Genomic DNA, 23,307 nt, shown 5'->3' with positions numbered 1-23,307 from the left:
TGAATATTTTGAGTTTTAAAATCAACAAAATATAACAATTGAATGTCGCGTGTTAAATTGTGAAAGCACGAATGAGAATAAAGTATCCGAATGCAGTTTTTATTTCCTTTTTTCCCACCAAAATGTATTATATCATTCTTGGCTCTCCACTGGCTTCCTTTAATTCGTCTTCTTCCTGCCCAAAAAGCCCAATGGTGTCAAATCGCAAGATTTCGACGCTCATTTAACTTCGGAAACTTCGTTCACAATGGAGCCATTGTTTCATATCTTGCCAAGTCCATGAAAGGCCATAAGAACTTTCTTAGCACGGCGTTGTCGTTTTCGAAGAATTACGATCCTATCACTCCACCAGCCCAAAAACCACACCAAACAGTGTCTCGCATAGCGTTTTTCTTGAATTACATGTGACTTTTCAGTAACTACGTTTAGATGAAAATGTGCCTCATCGCTCATGATGATTTTTTTGCAGAACGATCATTTTCATAAAACGTTTAAAACACTTTTACGCGTTGTTCAACTGCGTTTCGCTCTATGACCACGTTTTCCAAAGCCATTAATGCCAATTGTCTAAAAGTGCAATTGCAAAGAAGTCCAATGATTCCAAAAGAGAATTTGACTATCGCAATCTTTCTTTTTTATAGCTCACTTTTGATTTATCATTCCATTGCCCTAGCAAACCTCTGCTCCTTTTTCAAATAGCTTATGAAATGGTGAATAGAAAACGTGCGCAGCGTGCATGCTACAACCATACTTTACATCAAGCTACTTCCCTGAAGAGTAACTCCGGAGGCGGGAAGTTGAATAAATTTAAAAACTTTAGTGTGCGCTTACAGGACCCAACAGCTATAAAGCCCAAACAAATATGCCTGCAAACGAGTGCATCCCAAATCTCAAGTAATCCTCACTATCATCACTCCCCCCACTCCCCCCAAGCTAACCACAAAGCTAAGAATCAGATATTGTCATCGAAATATTTACTTTTAATATTGAACTTTTACTGCATAAATTGTGTTAAGAGAATAAAATAGAAAATGTTCCTTTACAGAGAGAAAGTATCCAGTCAAAATTAGTTATTTTCTCACATGTCGATTTCTCTGTAAGTTTTCAAGCAACTACGTTTTGTTAACTTCGCTTTAAAGTGATAGTTTTCCCCTACAGAGTACAAATATATAAACAATAAATGTATATGTATGTATGGGTATATGTATCTACCATGCTCACGTAGAAGCAGTTGTGTTTTCCTATTCGTACAGCGACATGCGGTAACACTTTCATAAATTAACAAGCACACTTCAGGGCGCATTAAATCGTGTTTATTGTGCGTTAGTGCACCCAGTAAAACGCAAGAGCATTCAGGCGATCACAAAAATACTAGGGATATACTACAAATAACTACATTCAAGAAATTTCTAATTTCTGTATGTACGCATAATTTCTACTACACATAGAATGTGTGTTGGGGTAATGTAATCACTGTTCGAGCATTAAGAATCAGTGTGAAGGCAATACGAGGAGGCTTTACCGTTTGTTTAGTGATGATTAATACTGTGCTTACTTATCGAATTATCCATTTTTTGTAATATAAAAACAATTTTTGAAACAGTTTTTACTTACTTATTTTTGTTTAACTGTAGAAATTTTACTTTAAACGCAAAGATAAACTCATACAAAATATTCAAAAACATTGTTACTTCCTTCGTTGCCACATTAGTAGCAGCATCGCATGAGTTCATAACATATCCCCACCTTGATCAAAAAGTTTCTGGAACAACCAGAAATTGACGCTCTAAGCCAACTGAGCCCCCAAATGTTCTTTGTTACGTTGTTACATCTGTGGTTAATAATCTAGACAGGCGGTGGCGTTAATCGAGATTAACGACATAGGAATTAAGTTGAACTAATACCAATCATGTCGTCCGAATAGATACAAACGCTCCGGTTTTGAAAGTATTCGACGCGGTACCAGCTGGTGGTAGTAGAGGAAAAGGGAGACCTCTTCTGCGTTGGAAAGATCAGATGGAGAAGGACTTGACTTCACTTGGTGTATCCAATTGGCGCCGGTTAGCACGAGAAAGAAACGACTAGCGCGCTTTGTTAAACTCGACCAAAATCGCGTAAGCGGTTATCGCGCCAATTAAGAAGAAGAATACCAATTACCAATTAGCAGTTAATATATACTGTGAATGAAAAATTATGAAATTCTGGAATAATATGATAAGTACAACAGGAGTAAGTATTTCTAGCAATTTCGTTTTATTTTTAACTTTAAAAATGTGTTTTTTCAATATCAGATGACAAGCAGAAAGAAATTTTCAACCATATTTTACTGACAAAACTTTCCGGTAAACAAATCAGCTATTCACTTATCCCCATATCAACCGTCTGTCACACTACAATTTTAATCAGAATTAATCTCGCTTATATCGACAATTGTCAAATTTCTCAACATGCTGATTAAGAAAAAGTTAATAGGGTCCAGAAAACAAAACCAAAAGTTCTGCTAACAGGAAAATATTATTTTCACACATAAGAATATTTTCCCCGCTGAAAAAGTTTTTAATAAGCAAAACAAGAAAATCTATGCTAGAACATCTAAAGACACAAAAAATGTTGTTCCAATGTTTCAGCGTGGCCACCATCCAGCCTCCGTAATGGTTTGGTAAGGAGTGTCTTGTAAAGGCGTCTCTTCATTTCAGCGAAAAAGGCGTTAAGACTAGGGCAAAAGTGTACCAGGAGGATGTCTTAGAAGACGTGGTCAAGTAGTTGAGGAGTAATTTCTTTAATGGAGAGGGTTGAATTTTCCAACAAGATTCCTCTCCAGCCCATAAGGCAAAAACCAGCCAGCACCATCATATCTATAACGGGGTTTACCTGTAACATAACTTATGGCAGGACTAAGTATATGTAGCATACTGTTGGTAAAAACGGCTTCAATTCCAAAACATTTAATTGTATTCATAACTTTTTCTTCAAACGGAAACATAGGAAATATGCAACGAACTCCCTCAAGGCAACTTTTCTTTAACCTATATAAAACTAAGATGCACAAACTAAATAACGATCAAGCAACCCTTTTTTAATTTGCAGACTATTTTGGCGTAACGAAAAAAATTAAGCATACCATAAGCAACCGGAAGTTAAAATTTTTTAAATCAGCGAGATGTTTAAGGGGGGAAACCAGTTTAGATCGATCAAAAAATCGATTTTTTTTATTACATAAATCGTTAGTATAACTACTCAAGAATATGTGGTAAAAAGTTTAAAGCGAAATTAGCATTATTCCCGATTCTATGAGCACTTAAGTGACTGCCCGTCGGTTCCGCACCGTAGGGCGTAACTGGTGGGAATTCTAGCTTAAAAAGTTATCGACCAATCGTTCTAAAATTTTTCGGGATTTTTTCTTCATTCAATTCTAATCTATATGAACATAATTCTGGGATTATATTATTATTTAAAATATGGTTTTTTAAGCAAAATAGATAAAAAATATGGTATAAAAAACTACTTTGTGTTCAAGTGTCTCAAAAGCATGCAATTTTCAATATTTTTTACCACAATTAGGTTCATATTCCTAGGAAATATGTTGTTAATAAAAAAAACATTCCTGTCGATTTCAGAGAAAAATTGCAACTTCAGAAAGACACTCGGATGGCGATCGTCCATGGACAGCACGCTCTAACGCCACTATCTCCCGCGGAAATTGCTTCAAAAAAATTTAAAAGTGTACCTAAAAATATAAATAAAATATCCTCTAAACTTAAACAATTTCTCCTTCTTTGTTCAAAAAATTCTCGAAAAACACCAAAATGTTGGCCTCCTAAACCGGTTTCCTCCCTTAAAAGCCCACACTTAAAATTCAATTTCGATAAAATCAAATGTATGTAATCTAGCGAAACGAAAACTTTCAGCGCCACTAGTTGGCATCAAAATTTTTAGTAACTTATACCAACGCTTCGTCGAATGTCAAAATCACGATCAACAAAGAAACGCTTTTCGGAGAGCGCCATTGTCAGAATTCTGTACATCATAACCTACACATACAAAGATATACGTGAACGTACAAAATACAATTCAAATACAATTTCCATCGAACACGCAATGGAAAAATTTTTCCCAAGCCCAAAACCTGCAAACCGAGGGTTTGACTTTGGAGGAAACGTATTATTATATTACACTCTGAAACAACTCTTCACTTCGTTCGTTCGCTCTATATTAGAAAATGCATTATTTATCTGGAGGTCTTGCCACCAATTCGCCATTGAGAGAATTGAATGTGTACAGAAGGTGGTTCTTAAATATGCTCTCAGTTTGCTAAAATTCTCCCATTTTGGGCCAAATAAGACCTACTAATGTATGCCAAATAAGACCTAGCAGCATGCGCAGTTGCCCCATTTTGTTGAAACCACAAATTAGGATACTGCTCCGCCATTGGCCGCAAAAAATTTTCAATAAATGTTCTGTAAGAAGCTCCTGAAATCGATTCCGGCGTTTCATCCTCGTTTTCAAAGAAATATGGACCGATAACTCTAGTGGCCATAACACCGCACCAAACACATTTACATTTAGATGGGTGCAACTGATGTTGGTGTGTTGCCCTTGAATTTTCACAGCCTCACAAACTACAGTTTTGTTTGTTGACATAACCATTTAAATGGAAATGCGCTTCATCCGACATCAAAACATTATTTAAAAAATCAATTTGTGTGACTAATTGTGTAAAACGAATAGCGTATTGTAGTCGTTGTTGGTGGTCGTTGTTGGTGGTTCCGTAGTAAATTTCCAACAATTCAATTATAACCAACAAAAAGAGAAAAATAAATGTGTCTAAAAATAAAAAAAAATACCCGTCTAACGGTTAGACGCGATAGAAGTGAAACCTTCCGTAAAACAAACTGAGAGAGAAACACTAGGTTGCACATTTCGTAATGTTTTTCGGCGTGCACGAAATTCACGTACACGTTCTGTTGAAGTCTTTGCCGTTTTTTTTAGTTTTATTTTCTTTTTGTTTTTTTTTTTCTGTCGATATTCACGACACTTTTCTGCATTATTTTTCGGCATAAGTGCGGTAAATATTTAAAAATGAAAATATTTACGAATATAAAAATATGGACGCAATACAGCACACGCGGTTGCTATTATGAGCGTCGTAACGCGTATAATACACAGACGTACTAACATACACGCAAACATTCGTAGGACGCTTGGTTTGAATTTTTTATACATATGTATGTATGCTATACTATGGCCTAGCCTATGTACGTACATACATATTTGTGTTCTGAACTTCCAGCAAAACAATGCTTATTAATATACACATATGCATCTACATACAACCGCACACAAAGGCCACTCACTTTATTCCTGTAAATGCGTATGTCGTCCAAAGCTAAAATTCTATGCCTAGCGACTACAAGAACAAAATGCATTAATAGGCGCAGGCGTAGCGGCCATCATCCTAGTTGCCATAGCGCTGAACAGTCGCGGCGGCGCCGAACAGTTTCAACTATTGTACTGTGCAACACAAACTCATCATCAAAAAATTGATTTATAAATTCGAGCTAATAGTTCTAAGAGCAAGTACTTTCATTCATAAAACGAGCCGCCCATATGCTAATTTTCTCGACAATTCGAAAATAGTCAATATTGGAATATTTCGCGTAGAATTATTTGCCAATATTCAATTTTTGTCAAGTCGAGTGCCCGCGGCTCCGTAAATATGTTTGCACCCATATATGTATGTAAATATATGTTTCTAAATGCTCGACAACCGCAGCTGCCTGTTCAAGGTTACTGTACATTACTGTACTGCCGGGTCGATTTGTGGGAAGGCAAAAAAATCGCCCATTGCTCTGTGAAAATCATATTCTAGGGATCAGAATAAGAAATTTTGCCGAAGGAACCATACCTCTAAAACGATTTCTGATGTCCCCCAATATGGGTCGAACTTTTTAGTTTCTTTTCTATAACTCACATTCATTCATTTACATATGTTCTGACTAAAATAGATAATATTATAAATAAATAAAAATAAAGAAAAAACATAGCCATTTAGCTGATTTTTTCATGTAAAGGCCAAAAATGGTGATATTTTGAAATTGGGGGACACTCACGAAATAATAGCTTGCATCAAAAAAGGACTAAAACATAAAAAAGCACCCGGATATGACTTGATAACAGGAAAAGCATTAGTGGAGCTACCAACCAAGGCATATATATTTTTGCGAAACGTTTTTAATGCCATGTTTCGCTAGCAATATTTTCCGAAACTCTGGAAAGTGGCAGAGATTATTGCATTGCCAAAACCGGGTAAAGATCCAACTACCGTATCATCTTATAGACCAATATGCTTACTACAGGGTGGCTGATGAAAGCCGCTACCAAAAAAAAATTGAATAACTTTTTTTCTTTTTAAGTTATCTGTTCCATTTTTGTTTTAATTTGCAGATTGATCTTTAAAATTTATTAAAATGGATAACTGGGACACGCAAACAAGAATTTGGATAGTCCGCCGCTATCACGCACTGGAGTCCGTAGTTTTGGTACAGAGAGAGTACAGGCGGATGTTTGGCGGCGATCCCCCGAGCAGATAGACCATAATCAGACTGGTGAATAATTTTGCTGAGCAAGGAACAGTCGCAAGAAGGCCTTATCATCGAAACCCACCAGTTCGGACGGAGGAAACGATCGCTGCTGTAGCTGCAGCTATACAAAGCAATCCAAGGGTTTCAACAAGAAGCTTATCTGCTCAACTTGGTGTCAGCCGACAGTCTTTGCAAACAATAATGCACAAAGATTTAGACTTATTTCCCTACAAAATTCAAATGGTTAACAAACTGAATGCAGCAGACTTGCCGATTCGCTTGGAATTTTGCCAGAAGATCCTGCAAATGGTGGAAGAAGACGAAAACATGTTAAACTGCCTTTTCATGTCTGATGAGGCCCATTTCGATTTAAACGGCAATGTGAACAAACAAAATTGTCGAATATGGAGTACTTCTAACCCACAGATACTCCACGAGACGGAATTGCATCCTCTTCGCGTGACAGTGTGGTGTGCGGTTTCTTCACGCTGTATTGTCGGGCCTTATTTTTTTGAAGAAAATGGTCACAGCGTAACGGTTACTGGAGACCGTTATTTGAAAATGCTGGAAGAATTTTTCTATCCAGAACTACGCCGAAAGAGAATTTCTTTCAACTCTGTGTGGTTTCAACAAGATGGGGCAACGTCTCACATAGCCCAGACTGTTATGACAGAGTTGCGACGAAAATTTCCCAATAAACTGTTTTCAAGAAACTCCGAATTTCGTTGGCCCCCCAGGTCGCCTGACCTTACTGCACCTGACTTTATCTTGTGGGGTTTATGTAAACAAGAAGTTTATAAAACAAAGCCAACCAATTTGGATGAACTAAAACAATCCATTCGGGCAACAATTGCGGATATTCCTGTCGCAACTCTCAAAGCAGCAATGAACAACTTTTTACTAAGATGCCGCACTTGTGTCAACGAGCATGGGGGGCATTTAAATTCAATTATTTTTAAAACTAGTTAAGCTACATTTAATAAAATTTAATGACCTTCAACTTGAAAAAAAAATAAATGAATTCCATACACTACAGTTATTTGAGTTTCTTAATGTAGCAAAATTCATCAGCCACCCTGTACCGACAATATCTAAAATTGCTGAAAAATTACTGCATGATCGACTAACCCAATTTCTGGAGAAAAAACGTATAATACCGGATCATCAATTTGGATTTAGAAAAAAACATTCGACTATCCAACAGATTCACAGAATTACAAATAAAATCCAATCAGACTTTGAAAGCAATCGTTATTGTGCGGCAGTATTCTTAGACGTAGCTAAAGCGTTTGACAAAGTGTGGCACAAAGGCTTACTCCACAAAATAAAAATAATGATTCCTTTTGACTACTATCTTATCATAAAAAGCTACCTAACTAAGCGAAGTTTCTATATTAAATATGACAATCAATGTTCAGATATTCATCAAATAACTGCTGGAGTTCCGCAAGGAAGCGTTCTTGGACCTCTACTATATGTTTTATTCACCGCAGACATACCACCTCCTGACGAAACTAATTCATCAATTGCTACGTTCGCAGACGATACAATACTATTGGCATCGGGCAAAAGCTTAACTATCGCTACTGAAAAACTGCAGCGATACACAAACGCAGTTAAGGAATGGTTCGATAATTGGTGCCTAAAAATAAATGAAGACAAACCCGTACAGGTTATATTTACTACCAAAACAAAATTTACTGCAGTTCCAATAAAAATAAATGGCAAAGCAATTACAATTAAACCAACTACTAAATACCTTGGAATACATTTGAACTCGAAACTAAATTGGAATCACCACATAAAGCAAATGGTCAAACAAATAAAAGAAAAACTTCGACAACTTCATTGGTTAGTCAGCACAAAATCCAGACTTACTATACAGAACAAGCTATGTATTATTGTACAAAGCCATGATGAAACCAATCTGGCTATATGGACTACTGGTGTGGGGAACGGCTAAAAAGTCTCACCTAGTAAAAATTCAACGACAGCAATCGAAGATTCTTCGAATTTTGACCATGTCTGACAGGTATACGAAAAATGATGACATCCACAGGACTTTTAATATAACAACAGTAGACGAAGAGACCAAAAAAATAGCAAGGAGCCACTTTGAAAAAATACAGAAACACAATAATGCAGAAATCAACAAACTTCTGGAAAGGGAAAAAAAACACTGAAAGACGCTTAAAGAGATCTCGACCAAGCGACTTAATGAATGCTAGAAAATAATAAATGTGCAAAGGGGTTAAATTGCTGTTAAATTGTTGTAAAATTGTAATTATGTAGAGTAAAACTTGTATTGAATATTATTTAATTGTATATAGTATTATTTCGTTTACTTTAATTTTTATCGCTTTAGCACTGGTCATTAAGCGATGTATGTAAATCCTAGCCAAATTGTTAAACAACGTACTTAATGTCAATGGACAGATGTATAAAATAGAGGGAACAAAAAAAAAATAACAATCAATGGAAGACAAAGTTTAAAAACAAAGGTATAGAACTATTTTATTTCTATACAATGGCTCACAAAAAAGATGCATCTTTCTAAAAAAATTTGGTAGTCAGCAAACACAAATATTGTGACTTTTAGTAATTATATCAAAAACCTTGCATGGCAAGAGATTCTCTGGATAAGCATCTTTATTTATCGATTCTCAAAGAAAATTTACATTCCGGTGCATAAAAATTGGGTATGTTTTTATTTCAACACGATAACGATCCCAAACATTCTGCTTACGATGTCAAAAAGTGGATACTTTTCAATATAAAGCATTTGCAAACACCTTACCAAAATCCTGACATATGCCCTATCGAAAATATTTTAGTCTATCTCGAGAATAAAATGCGGGAACACAAAATTTCATCAAAAAGTAACCTTAAGGCTGTTTTGTTTGAGGAATGGGAAAAACAACTCCAAAATTTCATCGAAAGTTGGTTGGCAAGACGTTTAGAATGGTTACCATACGAAAGATCAAATAGCTTTTATATTTAGGGTTTTCCAATAACAGGTGTTACAGGTGAATGGATTGCGCTATCGAGAGATTACTAACGATTTTTTTAGGTCAGAATTGGATGGTATTGATCTGGACACCGTTTATTTTCAACAAGACGGCGCTACGTGCCACACAAACAAAAAAAAACCATTGATCTTTTACGGGAAAAGTTTCCGAACAGTGTTATCTCTCGAAGAGGTGATCACAATTGGCCACCGAGATCTTGCGATTTAACTCCTTGTGAGTTTTTTCTTTGGGGCCACGTGAAAGAAAAGGTCTACGCCAACAGCCCAGGGTCGATTCAAGACCTCAAAGATGGAATTCGTGAGGCTATCGAGGGCATAGGGTAGCCACTTTGCAATTCGGTCATGGAAAATTTCATGAGAAGAATATTGTCCTGTAAGCGTGGTCGTATTGGTAATTTGCCTAATGTTATTTTCCACTATTAACGGCATACCTTCCTCTTTATAATGAAATAAACACCCGATCAATTATATTAAAAAATAGAATTTTTCTTTGAATATTAAAATAACACCTCTTATTAAAAACCCTTTATATTTACGAGTATACCCCACTACTTGCCAGAAGCAAAATACTTTTGTGAGCAATGATTTTTGATTTTTTTCACGTATGGTTAAGTTTATATGAGAAATAAAAATTATTTTTAGTTTTGCCATATTATTTATGTACTGTTAAGCTTTAATTTTATTAACTTGTGAAAAAATTTATAAATTAAAAAAAAAATCGTAAAAATTTAAAGATTTACTTAATCGCCTTCACATGCAAAATACTTATAAGAACCACTGTGAATGTATTTAAATGTTTTTTATATTATAATACTTTTAAAATAGTGATAAATATATACGGTTTTAATGCATTGGTGATGCCAGCCGCGTAGAAGTTTGCGCCGTTTGACGTGAATTTGTCTTCATACGTAAATCGCTGACTTGCTTTATAAGCTGATCCTGTAGGGCGAGCAGTTCACGTGTACGATGGTATATACGATTCTGTGGGCGTATGCTAGGATTCCACCGGCAATATAGGCCCTTCCATAACTTCACATAACGCATACTGGCGATAGGTCGCAAAACGGTTTGGGCCCCATGCGAGAAGGCCAGCGGGTTGAGATACTGATTCAACGAACTATTAATATATGTCCAAAGCGAAACAGTTTTATGTTTAAGATCTGCAAAATTTTAAATTTGCATATATATATAATACAAACTCGGTTACTATATAACATTTCAAAGTTATGTTGAAATTTTTTGGAAATTGTTAAAACAATATTTTCTGCTTACTCACCTTCTGCAACGCGCTCAGCCTCAGTGTTACATAAAAAAGTGCCAAAACGACAAGAATACAAATGATCAATGATGGTTATCAAAAAGTGTTCGTTAAATTCGAAGGCGTTGGGAAATTGTTGGCTAACCTGCCATACACAATCGATGAATTGCAAGAAAACAGGAGAGCGGTCCGCATCTGAATGGCGATTATCACCATGGCCGATTCGTTGTTGAAATTTATGTCCGAATGAAAGCCACTCTTTCTCAATAAGAACCTCAAAGCCGCGCAATGTTCGATAATATGGATCCAAAAATAGCATGGATAATGCCGTCAATTGCGCTGTTCTATCCCATCCATCAGAGCAATGCACAACTACAGAAGTGCTCATAGTTTCCACTTTATCAACTATACGTACAGCACCTGCCAATATGCACTTGATATGCTTCAACCACAGTGTGCCGTCAATTGCGGAAAGCCATTTTGAATCATCTATCGTTGGATAGCAGGCTTCCTTCACTTTTCGCAAACTTTCACGCATTACATGTATATTGTGTATGTCAAGAAAGTGGATTTCGACATTCTTATAAGCTTCCTCAGACTCATATCCACCTCCTTTGGCCTTATTGGCTATAGCGTTGGCGCTGGGTCGCGCATCGATGATCGCCAATTTATCTGATTGCACATTTGCCTCCATTATGTAACTAAGATAGAGTTCGTCATCAGCGCTGCGCTTGCCTCCCACCCCTACCAGAGGCTGTGAACATCTTGTTATAGTCGCTTGAGAGCGTGGATGGATCCAGGAAAGTACAGGTAAACGACATCGCGAGCGAAACTGCGCCACACGGCGCAAAAATTCATCAGATGCCGCTTTAGGAACGGCCCAAACAACCGGATAGCTATCGCAAACACTATAAGCTTCATTTAACTTAGTTATGCGCCACATATCATTTGGAACTCCCATGCGTCTCAATTCGGCCAATGGTTCGTACACAGCCCAACCATTTTCAGCTGCAGGTGGTGGTGGTCCGGACGCTCCAGCATGAGCGAATGCAAAGAGACGTCCACTAAATGACAGTGGAAAGGCATAAGATTGCAACTTCTCAAAAACAGTGCGTCGAGAGTGATTTTGCTGTTTATGAGCGAAGCGCAAATTGCGCATATCCTTGCAGAATATCTCAATACCGTATGAGTTTTCGCCACGAGAAGTTGCACCTCCGATTTTTTCAACTCGCGCTATCACACCCAATGGCACGTCGACCACTACGGGTGGATCGTGATCGCGTAATGGTAATGAACGGAAATAAAGGCGATAGTTGGTTATTGTTAAAGCACCGAAAGCCGGTCCACGAAATGGACATACGTAAGTGACATCGTTCTTTTGATCCTGATCATCCTCGCCGTCCAAATAAACAAAGGGTGTGTCACGTTGTGCACTTAAGTCAACGCCCTGCTTTGAACCAATTGAACTGGACTTTGAATCTGCAGTATCCAAGGAATTAGTGCTCGCATTTTTAGGTGCACTTTTACCAGCTAAGCTATCTGAATTATCTATTGGTTCTGTGTTATCCATGTTACTGCGAATATGTTAAGAAATATGTGCTGGAGTGATGCACTTTTCGGCGGAGATAAACAATTTTGGAAAGATGACAGCTGTATTCGGGTTAGCCACCCTAACCATATGTTGAATAATATGATGGAATAAATATGTGGCACCACCGATTTAGTTCGTTTATAATACGTTTCCACCAAAAAGCAAACCCTAAGTTTGTTTGTTTTGGATTTGAGAGATTTTTAAAATGTCTAAAAAGGTGCATAAAATTAATATTATCTTGATTTTTAAATTTTTTTTTTAAATATAGAAAGTGAGGTGACGACATAATATTAAAAGAAAGGATGGGGGAAATAAATTTATTTATATGTACGTATCACGACGTGGAAAATATTATATATGTATGTATATGTATTTTATCCTTGTCTCGATAATAACCAAAATACGGATAAAAATTTTACATACAAATGCAACAACAACAATGTGATCCTGATAGATATCTGGTTTAATTTATGATCCGTTCTGTTTATTTTGTTCTACGTCGTTAGTTTGGCAGCACAGCCTTTGTAAGTAAATATGTTGTATATCCATTAACATGAACTTATGAAGTAAATTAGGAAAACTTTTATTTTATTATATATACTTTTATTTTATTATTATACAACGTCAATGACAATGTCTAATTGATAACATTTACTCTTGGAAAAATTATGTTACGCTGTATCTCAGTTGAAATATCGCTCTATGAAAATATGTATTATTTACAGGTCCTTCACCTTCTATTAATTTTTCATCTTCAATGATATGCATTTTCGATTCGCCAAGCGTTAGCAAGGGGCGAACACATATATGAAGCAACCAAGGATGATAGAATAGAATAGAATTCGCTGTGTCGTCAGAGCTCATTAATAAAAGACAAAAAGGAAGGGAATTATTTGTTTGTGAAGAGGATAAGTAGGCGAAAGAAATAGAAACTACCAAACACAAGAAATTATACGCACACACATACATTTTTTTACAACGTCGGCATCCGTATAAAAAGGAAAAAACTGCAATTGAAGACTTTATATACCTTTATGATTTCACAATTTAACCCGAGGCACTTCCTTTTCATTAGTTCGTTTAAATCGTACAAATCACAATTTTACCACGCCATTCATTGAATTTTACAAAAATGTAATTTTTCTCCATTGGTTTATTTTGTATCGGCAAGGGAACTGAGGTCAAGCTTAACTTAAAAGTCACAAATATTCAAATTACATATAAACAAGCCATTCACTGAATATTTATAAACAAATAATTCCTCTTCCATTAAAATAAAGTAACTGTTTTCAGAGGACTCCACCTTCTTTATTCAATTCGCCTTGTGTACACAGTGTATTATTAGATTGTAGATGGCCCTAATGATATCGGCCTTTAACTGCAGAAATCGATATTACCGATAGTAAGATCAGTTCTATGCAATCAGCTGGGCAGATAAATTATATTTAGTAGTCAAATAAGCTTGAAATATTTGGCTTTACAATTAAAATTATTCACAAGATGTATACAGAGTGGAATTCACAGCAATAACAGTTCAAGAATTATCACAAATCCTACTATAAGTTCACAGGGAAACATGGGTATGTTTTTTACGTGTACGCGATAAAAGTAACAAGTTTGATGTCCTTCCACCTGCTGCTACCTCAGTTTTTCCCAAGGTAGCTACTGAAGCACTCTAGCCCAAACAAACAATAAATGTCTCAAGAATTCGGTGGCGTACCAATCGCATTTCCACGCTCACGTAGCGTTTGCGCCATATCGGTAGCTTCATGTTTAGCCTTTATAATATTTTACTACTACTACGGTAGTATTTTGACGCTTTCGTTACTTATCATCATCATTTTTTGTAAGTACCAAATGTATGAATAATTTCTTCAAAAATTAAATGATTTTGAATACTTTCAGTCGGTTTCTACTACTTACAAGACATGGTGTTGTATCATCCTGATCTCCCCGCGAATTCCCGTGTTTATGTACCCATTCCTAAAATGCATAATCTGCCACATGAGACAGTCAATATACATACACGAGATAAAGTCACATTGCATGCCTTCTGGGTACCTCAGCCCATGGAGCGTTCAAAGGCGGTATCTACTTTCGTATACTTTCATGGAAATGCAGGAAATATGGGTCATCGGATGCAAAATGTTTGGGGAATATTTAATCATCTACACTGTAACATTTTAATGGTGGACTACCGAGGCTATGGATTTTCGACGGGTGTGCCCTCAGAACGAGGTTTAACAACAGATGCTCGTGCTGTAATTGACTACTTGTACACACGAAATGATCTAGACCATACCAAAATAGTATTATTCGGTCGTTCACTGGGCGGTGCAGTAGTCATTGATGTGGCTGCCGACACTGTGTACAGCCAAAAAATTATGTGTGCTATTGTTGAAAACACATTTACCAGCATACCAGATATGGCAGTTGAATTGGTGCACCCATCAGCCAATTTAATACCAAGATTTTGCTTTAAAAATAAAGTAAGGAATTTTTTAATAAGTCTAATTAAAAAACGTTTAATTAAATGCATTATTTTACAGTACCTATCATCATGGAAGATTGGCAAATGTTCTGTACCATTTTTATTCATATCGGGTTTGGCCGATAACTTAGTACCGCCCCGTATGATGCGGACCTTATATATGAAGTGTGGAAGTGAACGAAAGCGCATACTCGAATTTATAGGGGGTGCTCATAATGACACCTGGATTATGGACGGGTACCTATGAATATAGCTTAAAAAATAAAGCAAACTTGAGCAGAATTGCGACACACGGCGCAAAGTAAACTTTAGACAATTTTTTTTAAACCACGAATTTCATTGATTTAGATTTTAAAAAATCACATTACATTGACGCGTCACACTTGTGTACAGAAAAATTAAACCAATGTGTTTCCGAAAACACAAGCCATTGACTAGTCGCCGTGCGTTGCAATTCTCTTTTCAGTTGTACACTCATATTAATTCGTTCCATTTCAGTTATTATCAAGGTATTCAACAATTCCTACTTGAATGTCAAAGTCTTTCGACAACGCCATTAGATAAGCCACCAGAAAAGAGTAACGTATGGCATGAAATACAGGACGTTTAGCAAGCTTCTTCCGTCTGCGACAGATGCAATGCCGTTCAAAGTTCCACGTATTCAGTTTATTACACAATGTTATAACAAGCCACACTCACTGAATGTACTTTAATCCCCTGTATAAAATTCCAAACTTTTGAATTTACAAGCTTATAATTTACTTAAAAACTTTGTTGAGAAGCTCTTTATGTGCTTCACAAACATTACAACGCATAGCTTTAAAACTTAAACTAAGTACTGTATTAGAGCAACTCGTTCAATTATAAAACAGTATGTACAGTTGCATATACATAAATGTTCATTATAGTATGCATATTGTAAGCAAATTTATTAAATTATTATTTCTAGTATATTTAATACACGGAAAGCGAAAATAAATTAAATGCAGGAACATTATAAAAATTTAAATTTGAGTCGGAATTTTATATCAAATCCAAGTGAAGACTACTTCTCTTATTATTGTATATGTATATAAGTAGTGGAAGTCTATTTAAGAGATATTTACATGTATATATGTATGTGTATACAAACTCGGACTTAGGACTCGACACAAAATTGCAGCTTTTACTAATACCCAAAATATACACATATATGAATGAATGTTGCGTGTTTGGCCTAGCTCCTCTTCAATCCTGTGGCATGTTGCACAAATAAAGGTACCCATAGATTTATGCCGCCTCCGAACATCAGAAGCTCTTTCTTGCCAGAAATTTATTCGGAGGATTGTCATTGCCTACCTAGAGGCGACCGCTGTTAAAAAAACTTTCGTTCCAACAAGCATCAGTTTTACGTTACCGAAATACCCGGATTTATAGCTGCCCAAAAACTATATCATTTGTTGTTTCATGCCCACAGGGGGGTTTCGAGTCCGGACCTTACTTGAATTTCAATGCAATAAAGAAATGACATTTACATCTCACGCAATCTACTTAGATTTTTGGTCAAAAGATGATCAGCATGCATTAAGGCCGGCGGGCCAATTAAAAGGTCAAAAAAATCGATTTTTTTTTTTCCTGAAACCAATAGCTTAGATATTCAAGAACATTAGACACAAATTTTCAGAGTTAAATTCCAAGTATTTGCAGAGCTACAGAGCCGAGCGTAGTGCGGCGTCGAGCAACCGTGCGCTTATTGTTATACTTTGAAGCGCGTTTTCTCGGCTTTTCATTTTCACGATTTTACCTAATTTATGTACACGATTGCAAAAAAACTAAACGAGCTATCCATTTCATTCAAAATGCGTTATCTTCAGTATTGTTTTCTCTTCTATGTGAACTAAAAAAAACATCCAAAAACTTTTTTTAAGCGACTTTTTTACCCAGTTGAAGAGTTTTTTTTCCCTTGAAAAAACACTTTTTTTTCTACCTTCCCCAAAAATTCGAATTTTACGTGTTTCTCCCAATTTTCTTAGTTCACATCGAAGATAATTACATCAAAATTAATAATCTTTTTTTTTTGTTTTCAGATGAAAATTGCAAGTTGTATCTTATACAGAAGTTGGATACTTCAGTGGCAAGGCGCTCTGGGAATCTATTGATAACTCGGCTTACAATATATTGTTGGAGATTGTACAAATTTTTTTTTTTTAGTTCAAATATATATTAAACTATCCCCAAAACTTCATTTGGCTAATTGTTTTTTTTTCTCATCCTACAACGCTTCGCGAAAACTACTGAATTTAGGACATCTAATTGGCCCGCCGGCCTTAATGCATCCGATACTACGGGTTTTGAGATTTAAAACTCACTGAGGAGGTACACAAGGGAGAACAGGTGAACCAAAATGTCGAGCGGATTATAAATAAATTAAACGAAGATTAAATTAACTTTATTAACCTCCCCTGGAGAAAATCTTGACCTTGAGGCAGTGCTGTAGCTCAATGGAGCACCGGGTGGAAATGCCGCTCTGTTGGTACCAAGAACTGCCACCTCCTAGTCGTGCCCTGCAGCTGCGATGGAGGTGGTGGCTGAATTGACAGCAATCCAAAAAGCGCACCCTGTCTAATATGACTAGAAAAGATTTTGGTTAATAAAAGGGATCTCATCCAGTGAACCTGTAGTTTCACTTGCCCAACATGATATCGGTAACGTAAGTAAATTTGAGAAGAAATTCAGGATCGAAATGAACGGTCAACTGGAGAGCCCCTTGCTTTTGAAAAGAAACTCTACGAGTATATTCTGCACTGGTATAGAAATGGTTCGAGAGCACCTGAACGGCACAGTCACTAGAATATATGGCCCTGAAAACAAAGGGCGTGCAAAGATAAATTTTGTTAGCAGACGAAATCCCTATTCGGAAGGTATACTCAAAGCCGACGACATTTATCGGGAGACACTTGCCACATTCTTAAACTCCCGAAGCCTGAATGCCGTCAACGGAGTCCAACCACCACCTATTGCAGACGAAGAGCTTCAGCTACCCCGCGAGCCCCGCGTAACTTTGGCCCAATTGTATTCTGCCAACTACTTTTTAACATGCACCATCAAACACACTCATCTAACAACACTCTCTCTCTCTGGGCCCAACCTGTCGAAACATCACGTTTCCTGGGTCTACCGTTAGATGAGCTAGACGAAGACGACCGGTAACTATGGTCCTACCCATCTAACAGTAGACCCAGGAAACGTGCTGTTTCGCACTGACAGGGTTTAGTAAGCTGATACAATAACAAAAACAGCTTTCTTAAGGAGAAACTGAGAATGCTGTTTCGCACTGACAGGGTTTAGTAAGCTGATACAATAACAAAAACAGCTTTCTTAAGGAGAAACTGAGAATGCTCTTTGGCATTCTCACAGGTCACTGCAGATTACATAGCCATCTGCACAGGATTGAGATTTGGTCCACCAACACCTGTCATTATCCTTCCAATCTCCGAAAACTCCAATACACCTTCCTCTCGAATGTGATGCCATAGCGAGAAGGAGTAGACATCCCTACCAAAAGAGTCACATACGCTCAGCACAATTCACCTTCATCTTAAGTTTAGTGAGAGAGCTGTTTGGATGAGTTTGCCGTCGAGACGGCTTCAAATAAAACACACAACTTTTTAGCGATACTTTTATTTGCGTTGCGCTTAAAAAAATATTTGAACTTGTCGCTTCAGTGACTTTCAAAAAGACGGGACTGTTTTAAAGTCACAGTAGAAAATATGTACGTATATGGATAGTATATAACGGTGGCTATTTACATGCCTGTGCAAATCACTCAATTGTGACATCTATGCGTAAGACAGATCACAGTAATGTGATTCTAAGGTCAAAATATACATATATTTAGCGACAACAGATTAGGTACTGTGATGAGTAGAGGGTACAAAAGACCTTAAGGCCAAAGTGCAAGCCTTTCTCATTCACTCAAATTTACTAAATTCCAAACCAAACAATGTTTAAGGAGCATATGAGATATAAGTGAATGTATAATAAAAAGAAAACGCACGATAACGATAAACGGAAATCAACAATTCAGCTGCTTGCTCTTGGCTTTTACATTGAATATTTTCCAATCAAAATGTACATAGTTAGAAACCTATGATCAGTCATTTATACACTTTGTAGATGTGCATAAAAACGGATTTGAAAAGGTTTCAATAAATATCATTAGTCTAAGCTTAAGTCTAATCACTGGCATCTGGAACATAGTCAGAATCATCATCACTCGTATCCTCATCACTTTTGTTGAGTTCTTTATCAATTTTTTCCTTACCACAACCGGCTTGAATATTTTCTTTTTCTTCTTCATTGGACTCCTTTGCTTTTGCCTCGCCTTGGGATCGGTGATGAAAAACATAGGAAACACATTTACTCGTTAGCCATGCTTGCGATAAGGTGCTATCCGGCAGTCCTTTATTGTTCGAGCAGTGATACCATTGTGACAAATGTGACGTACAGTCGCTATCTTCTGGAGGCGGTTGCATTTGTATGTTGTTCACGCATCGTTTGCACTTTAATCTAAATTATAAATAGCAGTATTATGAGGATATCATTATTTTTTAAATATATATTTTTTTTAATTACTTAATGTGCGTATCGGAGAGAATATCAGCTTCGTATCGGAATAGGTCTTTGAGATCATCGCGCGTGAAATGTTTCTCATCGCTATCATTATTGTCAATTATAGCGCTCGATAGTGATTTTTTATGTGTTTGACGCTGCAGGATTTTTTCTTCAATTGAGCCTGTCTGTAAGGTTCAATATAATTATATGATTAATTATGCAAAAAAATATTATTGTATACATAAATTATATCACGGCGATCGGATCTACTCTTAACAGAACAAAAAAATTATGAGGAATGCTTCATAATGATACAACATGAACAATATATATAAAGTATGTGCGAAATTATGATGCAACTTACAGCAACCAAGCGATATATGTAGCAAGGCTTCTTTTGACCATCTCGCCATACTCGAGCCATAGCTTGCTCATCATTTGCCGGATTCCAATCAGGATCGAACATAAAGAGACGATTTGCACCAATTAAATTTAAACCACATCCACCAGCCTTCGAGCTCAACATAAATAGAAAACAATCAGATTCGGCGTCGTTAAATTTATCCACCACTTTGCTGCGTTTCTTTATTGTCATGGAACCATCAAGACGAACGTAGGCGTATCTTCTGTTAGCGCCATTCAAAATAAATTCGTAAATTTGCATTAGTACACTGCATTCAATTAGCTGGGATTGAATTGTTATGTTTTACCTTTTACGTGCAAGTTTCTCGAACAGATCTAACGTTTGTGTATAATTCGATATGAGTACTACTTTATCGTCACTATTCGTGCGTATTGAAGCCAACATGAAGTCAAGCAGCATAAATTTGCCACTGAATTCGGGGCTAAACTCTCTGAAAATAAATCAATGATTTTTTATAGAAATAAAGAATATCTGGCTCATATAAGCGTGGTTCATTCAGAAGATTTTTTTTTTGTTTTTTCAAAAATAGATTTTTCAATGCGATCAAAGTATACTTACTTTGGATTATAGTTTGCTGGGAATAAGTTCTGCGAGTTTTCAAAACCGTTCTCACCTGCCAACACTTTTTCATAAATTAGATCTGGATGACTGCATAGCTTTTTTAATGTGGTAATGTCGGCAAGTGCGGATAGCAAGGCCTTATCATTGGAATCTGTAGAAAAACAAAAAGGTCAATGAAAAATATCTATCAATATTTTTTCAAGTTTACAATTATTTAGTATTCCTATCTGCGCGCCAGCTCAACTTACCCGCTAAATTTCTCCGAATTTTATCCGATTTTATAAAGTTTTTATACAATTCCCTTTGCATATCAGTCAGTTTTGCACAAATTACCATTTCAAACTTAACAGGCAAATATTTGGTCAATATTTGATTTGTACGCCGTATAATGCATTGATTTACTAGGCCTATTAGCTCTTGTGTTTTCTCTATGGCCCGCTCACGTTCTTTATCTGTTGAATCAGCGTTCTGTCCACGCAATATAGCATTTTCGAAATTCCGCTTGAATTCCGTCGCTGAACCTAACATCTCCGGATTCACAAAGTTTACCAAACTGAAATATTCGGTTAAATCGTTTTGTATTGGTGTGCCTGAAAGTAAAACTCTGCGCTTCGTCTTCAATCCCATTAGGGCTTGATATGTTAGATTATCTCTATTTTTCAATCGATGTCCTTCGTCACAGATAACCATGCCCATTTCATTGCGACATAATATGTTCGCGTAAATTCGAAATGTTTCATAACTGATTAAGAGTACTGGTGTTCCACAGCGTTGCCCGCTATCCACAACAAACTGTTCCAAAGCACGTATTGTATCTTCCTTTGCGCCACCTTCAATAGCGAGGCAATGCAATCGCCCATGTAACCATTTATTGAACTCTTTTTCCCAATTTTTTACCAATGATGAAGGTGACACAACAACCACCTTTGAAATAGTCGGTTTGCAGTCTGGACTCTGGCGTAGTAACGTCCATACTAATGTTACGCATTGCAAAGTCTTTCCTAAGCCCATTTCATCGGCCATAATGCAACCATTGAACCCACCGCGAAGTCCTTCGACGCATTCATACATGAAGAGAACGCCTTCCCGTTGATGTGGTCGCAGAATATTGCTTAGTAGTGGGTCAACTACTACATGGACTTGCAGCTTGTTTGGATCCGAAGTGATGCGTTCATGTTCCGTATAATTTGGCGGTGTATATAATACCAAAGCATTGCATGCTTGTGGATCATGTAACGCCTTTCGCACATTACTGCGCCGCATGCCGAGACAGCGGTTACCTCCATTGTAGTCTGGTACATAGTCCGCAATAGGTACTTTAAAAGGTCGTGAGAGTACTTTAGCAATCGCCTGCTCATATTCACTTAATGGCACTGAACGTGGGCTTTGGGTTTTATTTAAAGCCTGCTCTTGACAACTACGCTTTCGTTTGTTTTGCAATGGTGGCGTAAAATCATAGCTTGGACGCAGATTTAATGCCCGGTTTTGGCTAGGAGCCAAACTACGCCGCTTGGATATTATTTTTTACATTATTATTATTCTATATATTTAAAGAATTTTGTAAATATTTACCATTTCTCGTCAACTTGTTTTGAACAAAATTTGCTTACATTTGGCGGTTAGTTTACATTGTTGCCATAGTTTGAAATAAAGTTAAATTGAGTCTTATAATATGTTCATATACACAAGAGTATTATCTCTTCAGAAGGTGAGGCCAATATCAGATCTTTAACCGCCTCTCAGCGCTTTTGAGGAAATCAGCTGACGTAACCGGGTTTATTGCAGCGATTTGTTTACGATAAAACTGAGGTTGTGTTCAAGTGATATGAGAAAATAATCGTGTTCAGTTTAGTATAATGTGACAAGGGATATTTTAGGCAAGGTATAATAATTTATTTAATGAAATTTGGTGGAGATGTTCGGTAGTGGTTCAGGACCAACCTTTATAACTCGCAATATTTCGGAAATAACAGTTTTGAAATTACTCGCCCTCAAAGTGCTACAGGAGCTTCACACACTTGGTACATTACAAAGTGTGTTTTTCTAAACTTCACTTCAATTCATAAAATATATAGTCACACGCGTGTTTTTAGTTGTTTTATACTTGTACTCGAAATATTTCAATGAAAATTAAAATCAAATGGATTTATCAAATCCATCACTTTGCAATTTTAAACGAGAATAACAATTCATTGGAATTGACAGCAGTACAATGTTGTCGGATGCCTGCAAATGAGAATAAAAATGAGTGTCGTGCATTCAATCAAGTTTCATGCCCTCATACTATACACATGCATATTACGTTTTAATTTTTGGTTTAATGGTTTTAACGTGGAAAGTAGTTCTATGCAAAAATTCTGTTTTTAATTACTTTATTATTTTTTCTGGTACTTTTTATATCATTATTTTCAAGTTACGATTACTTATACATATGTGTGTATAATATAATCCAACACTAACACGATTTTTATTTCGAGTTTTCTTCTGTGACGCTTTTTCCATATATAACAAAGTATATATTTTCAAAAATGTTTCTCAAACTCTAGCAAAAAATACTGCAGATATATGTATAAACATCCTTCCAGTGAACGTCTCTGCATACAAACTTTGTTCTTACTTGACGTGTCTGGTAGCCCCAACTTTTCGCTAAATTACACAACTTTAACAATAAATTACTTAAACACAGCCTCCGGAGGGTGCGGTTTTCAGTTTTAATATGGGGATACTATCTCGCAATCCCCGCTTACTCTCCTTTTTTTCAAAGCGTGTTGCACTAAATA

The 23,307-nt window shown here is 36.6% G+C and overlaps 3 protein-coding genes across 3 annotated transcripts; 1 reads left to right on the top strand and 2 right to left on the bottom strand.

The window, feature by feature from the left end:
* Positions 1-10,263: 10,263 nt before the first annotated feature.
* On the bottom strand, positions 10,264-12,526 carry LOC128862682 (myotubularin-related protein 2). Its single transcript, XM_054101331.1, has 2 exons — positions 10,886-12,526; positions 10,264-10,769 (listed from the first exon to the last, which is right to left on the bottom strand). Exons 1-2 carry the CDS (start codon positions 12,435-12,437, stop codon positions 10,453-10,455), a joined length of 1,869 nt encoding a protein of 622 aa, XP_053957306.1. The 5' UTR covers positions 12,438-12,526; the 3' UTR covers positions 10,264-10,452.
* A 1,336-nt stretch (positions 12,527-13,862) lies between these two features.
* Positions 13,863-15,958, top strand: LOC128863122 (protein ABHD13). Its single transcript, XM_054102080.1, has 4 exons — positions 13,863-14,304; positions 14,364-14,947; positions 15,008-15,186; positions 15,448-15,958. Exons 1-4 carry the CDS (start codon positions 14,154-14,156, stop codon positions 15,557-15,559), a joined length of 1,026 nt encoding a protein of 341 aa, XP_053958055.1. The 5' UTR covers positions 13,863-14,153; the 3' UTR covers positions 15,560-15,958.
* Positions 15,959-18,947: 2,989 nt separating this feature from the next.
* Positions 18,948-22,199, bottom strand: LOC128863121 (DNA repair and recombination protein RAD54-like). Its single transcript, XM_054102079.1, has 7 exons — positions 22,100-22,199; positions 20,776-22,036; positions 20,525-20,678; positions 20,253-20,396; positions 19,907-20,168; positions 19,564-19,727; positions 18,948-19,497 (listed from the first exon to the last, which is right to left on the bottom strand). The coding sequence occupies exons 1-7, from the start codon at positions 22,100-22,102 to the stop codon at positions 19,164-19,166; spliced, it is 2,322 nt and encodes a 773-aa protein (XP_053958054.1). The 5' UTR covers positions 22,103-22,199; the 3' UTR covers positions 18,948-19,163.
* Between the last annotated feature and the right edge of the window lie 1,108 nt (positions 22,200-23,307).

Source organism: Anastrepha ludens, chromosome 5 (assembly GCF_028408465.1).
Source record: "Anastrepha ludens isolate Willacy chromosome 5, idAnaLude1.1, whole genome shotgun sequence".
Classification (NCBI taxonomy): Eukaryota; Metazoa; Arthropoda; class Insecta; order Diptera; family Tephritidae; genus Anastrepha; species Anastrepha ludens.
Note: the sequence above shows the minus strand (reverse complement) of the source record. Positions and strands in the feature narration are given on the sequence as shown.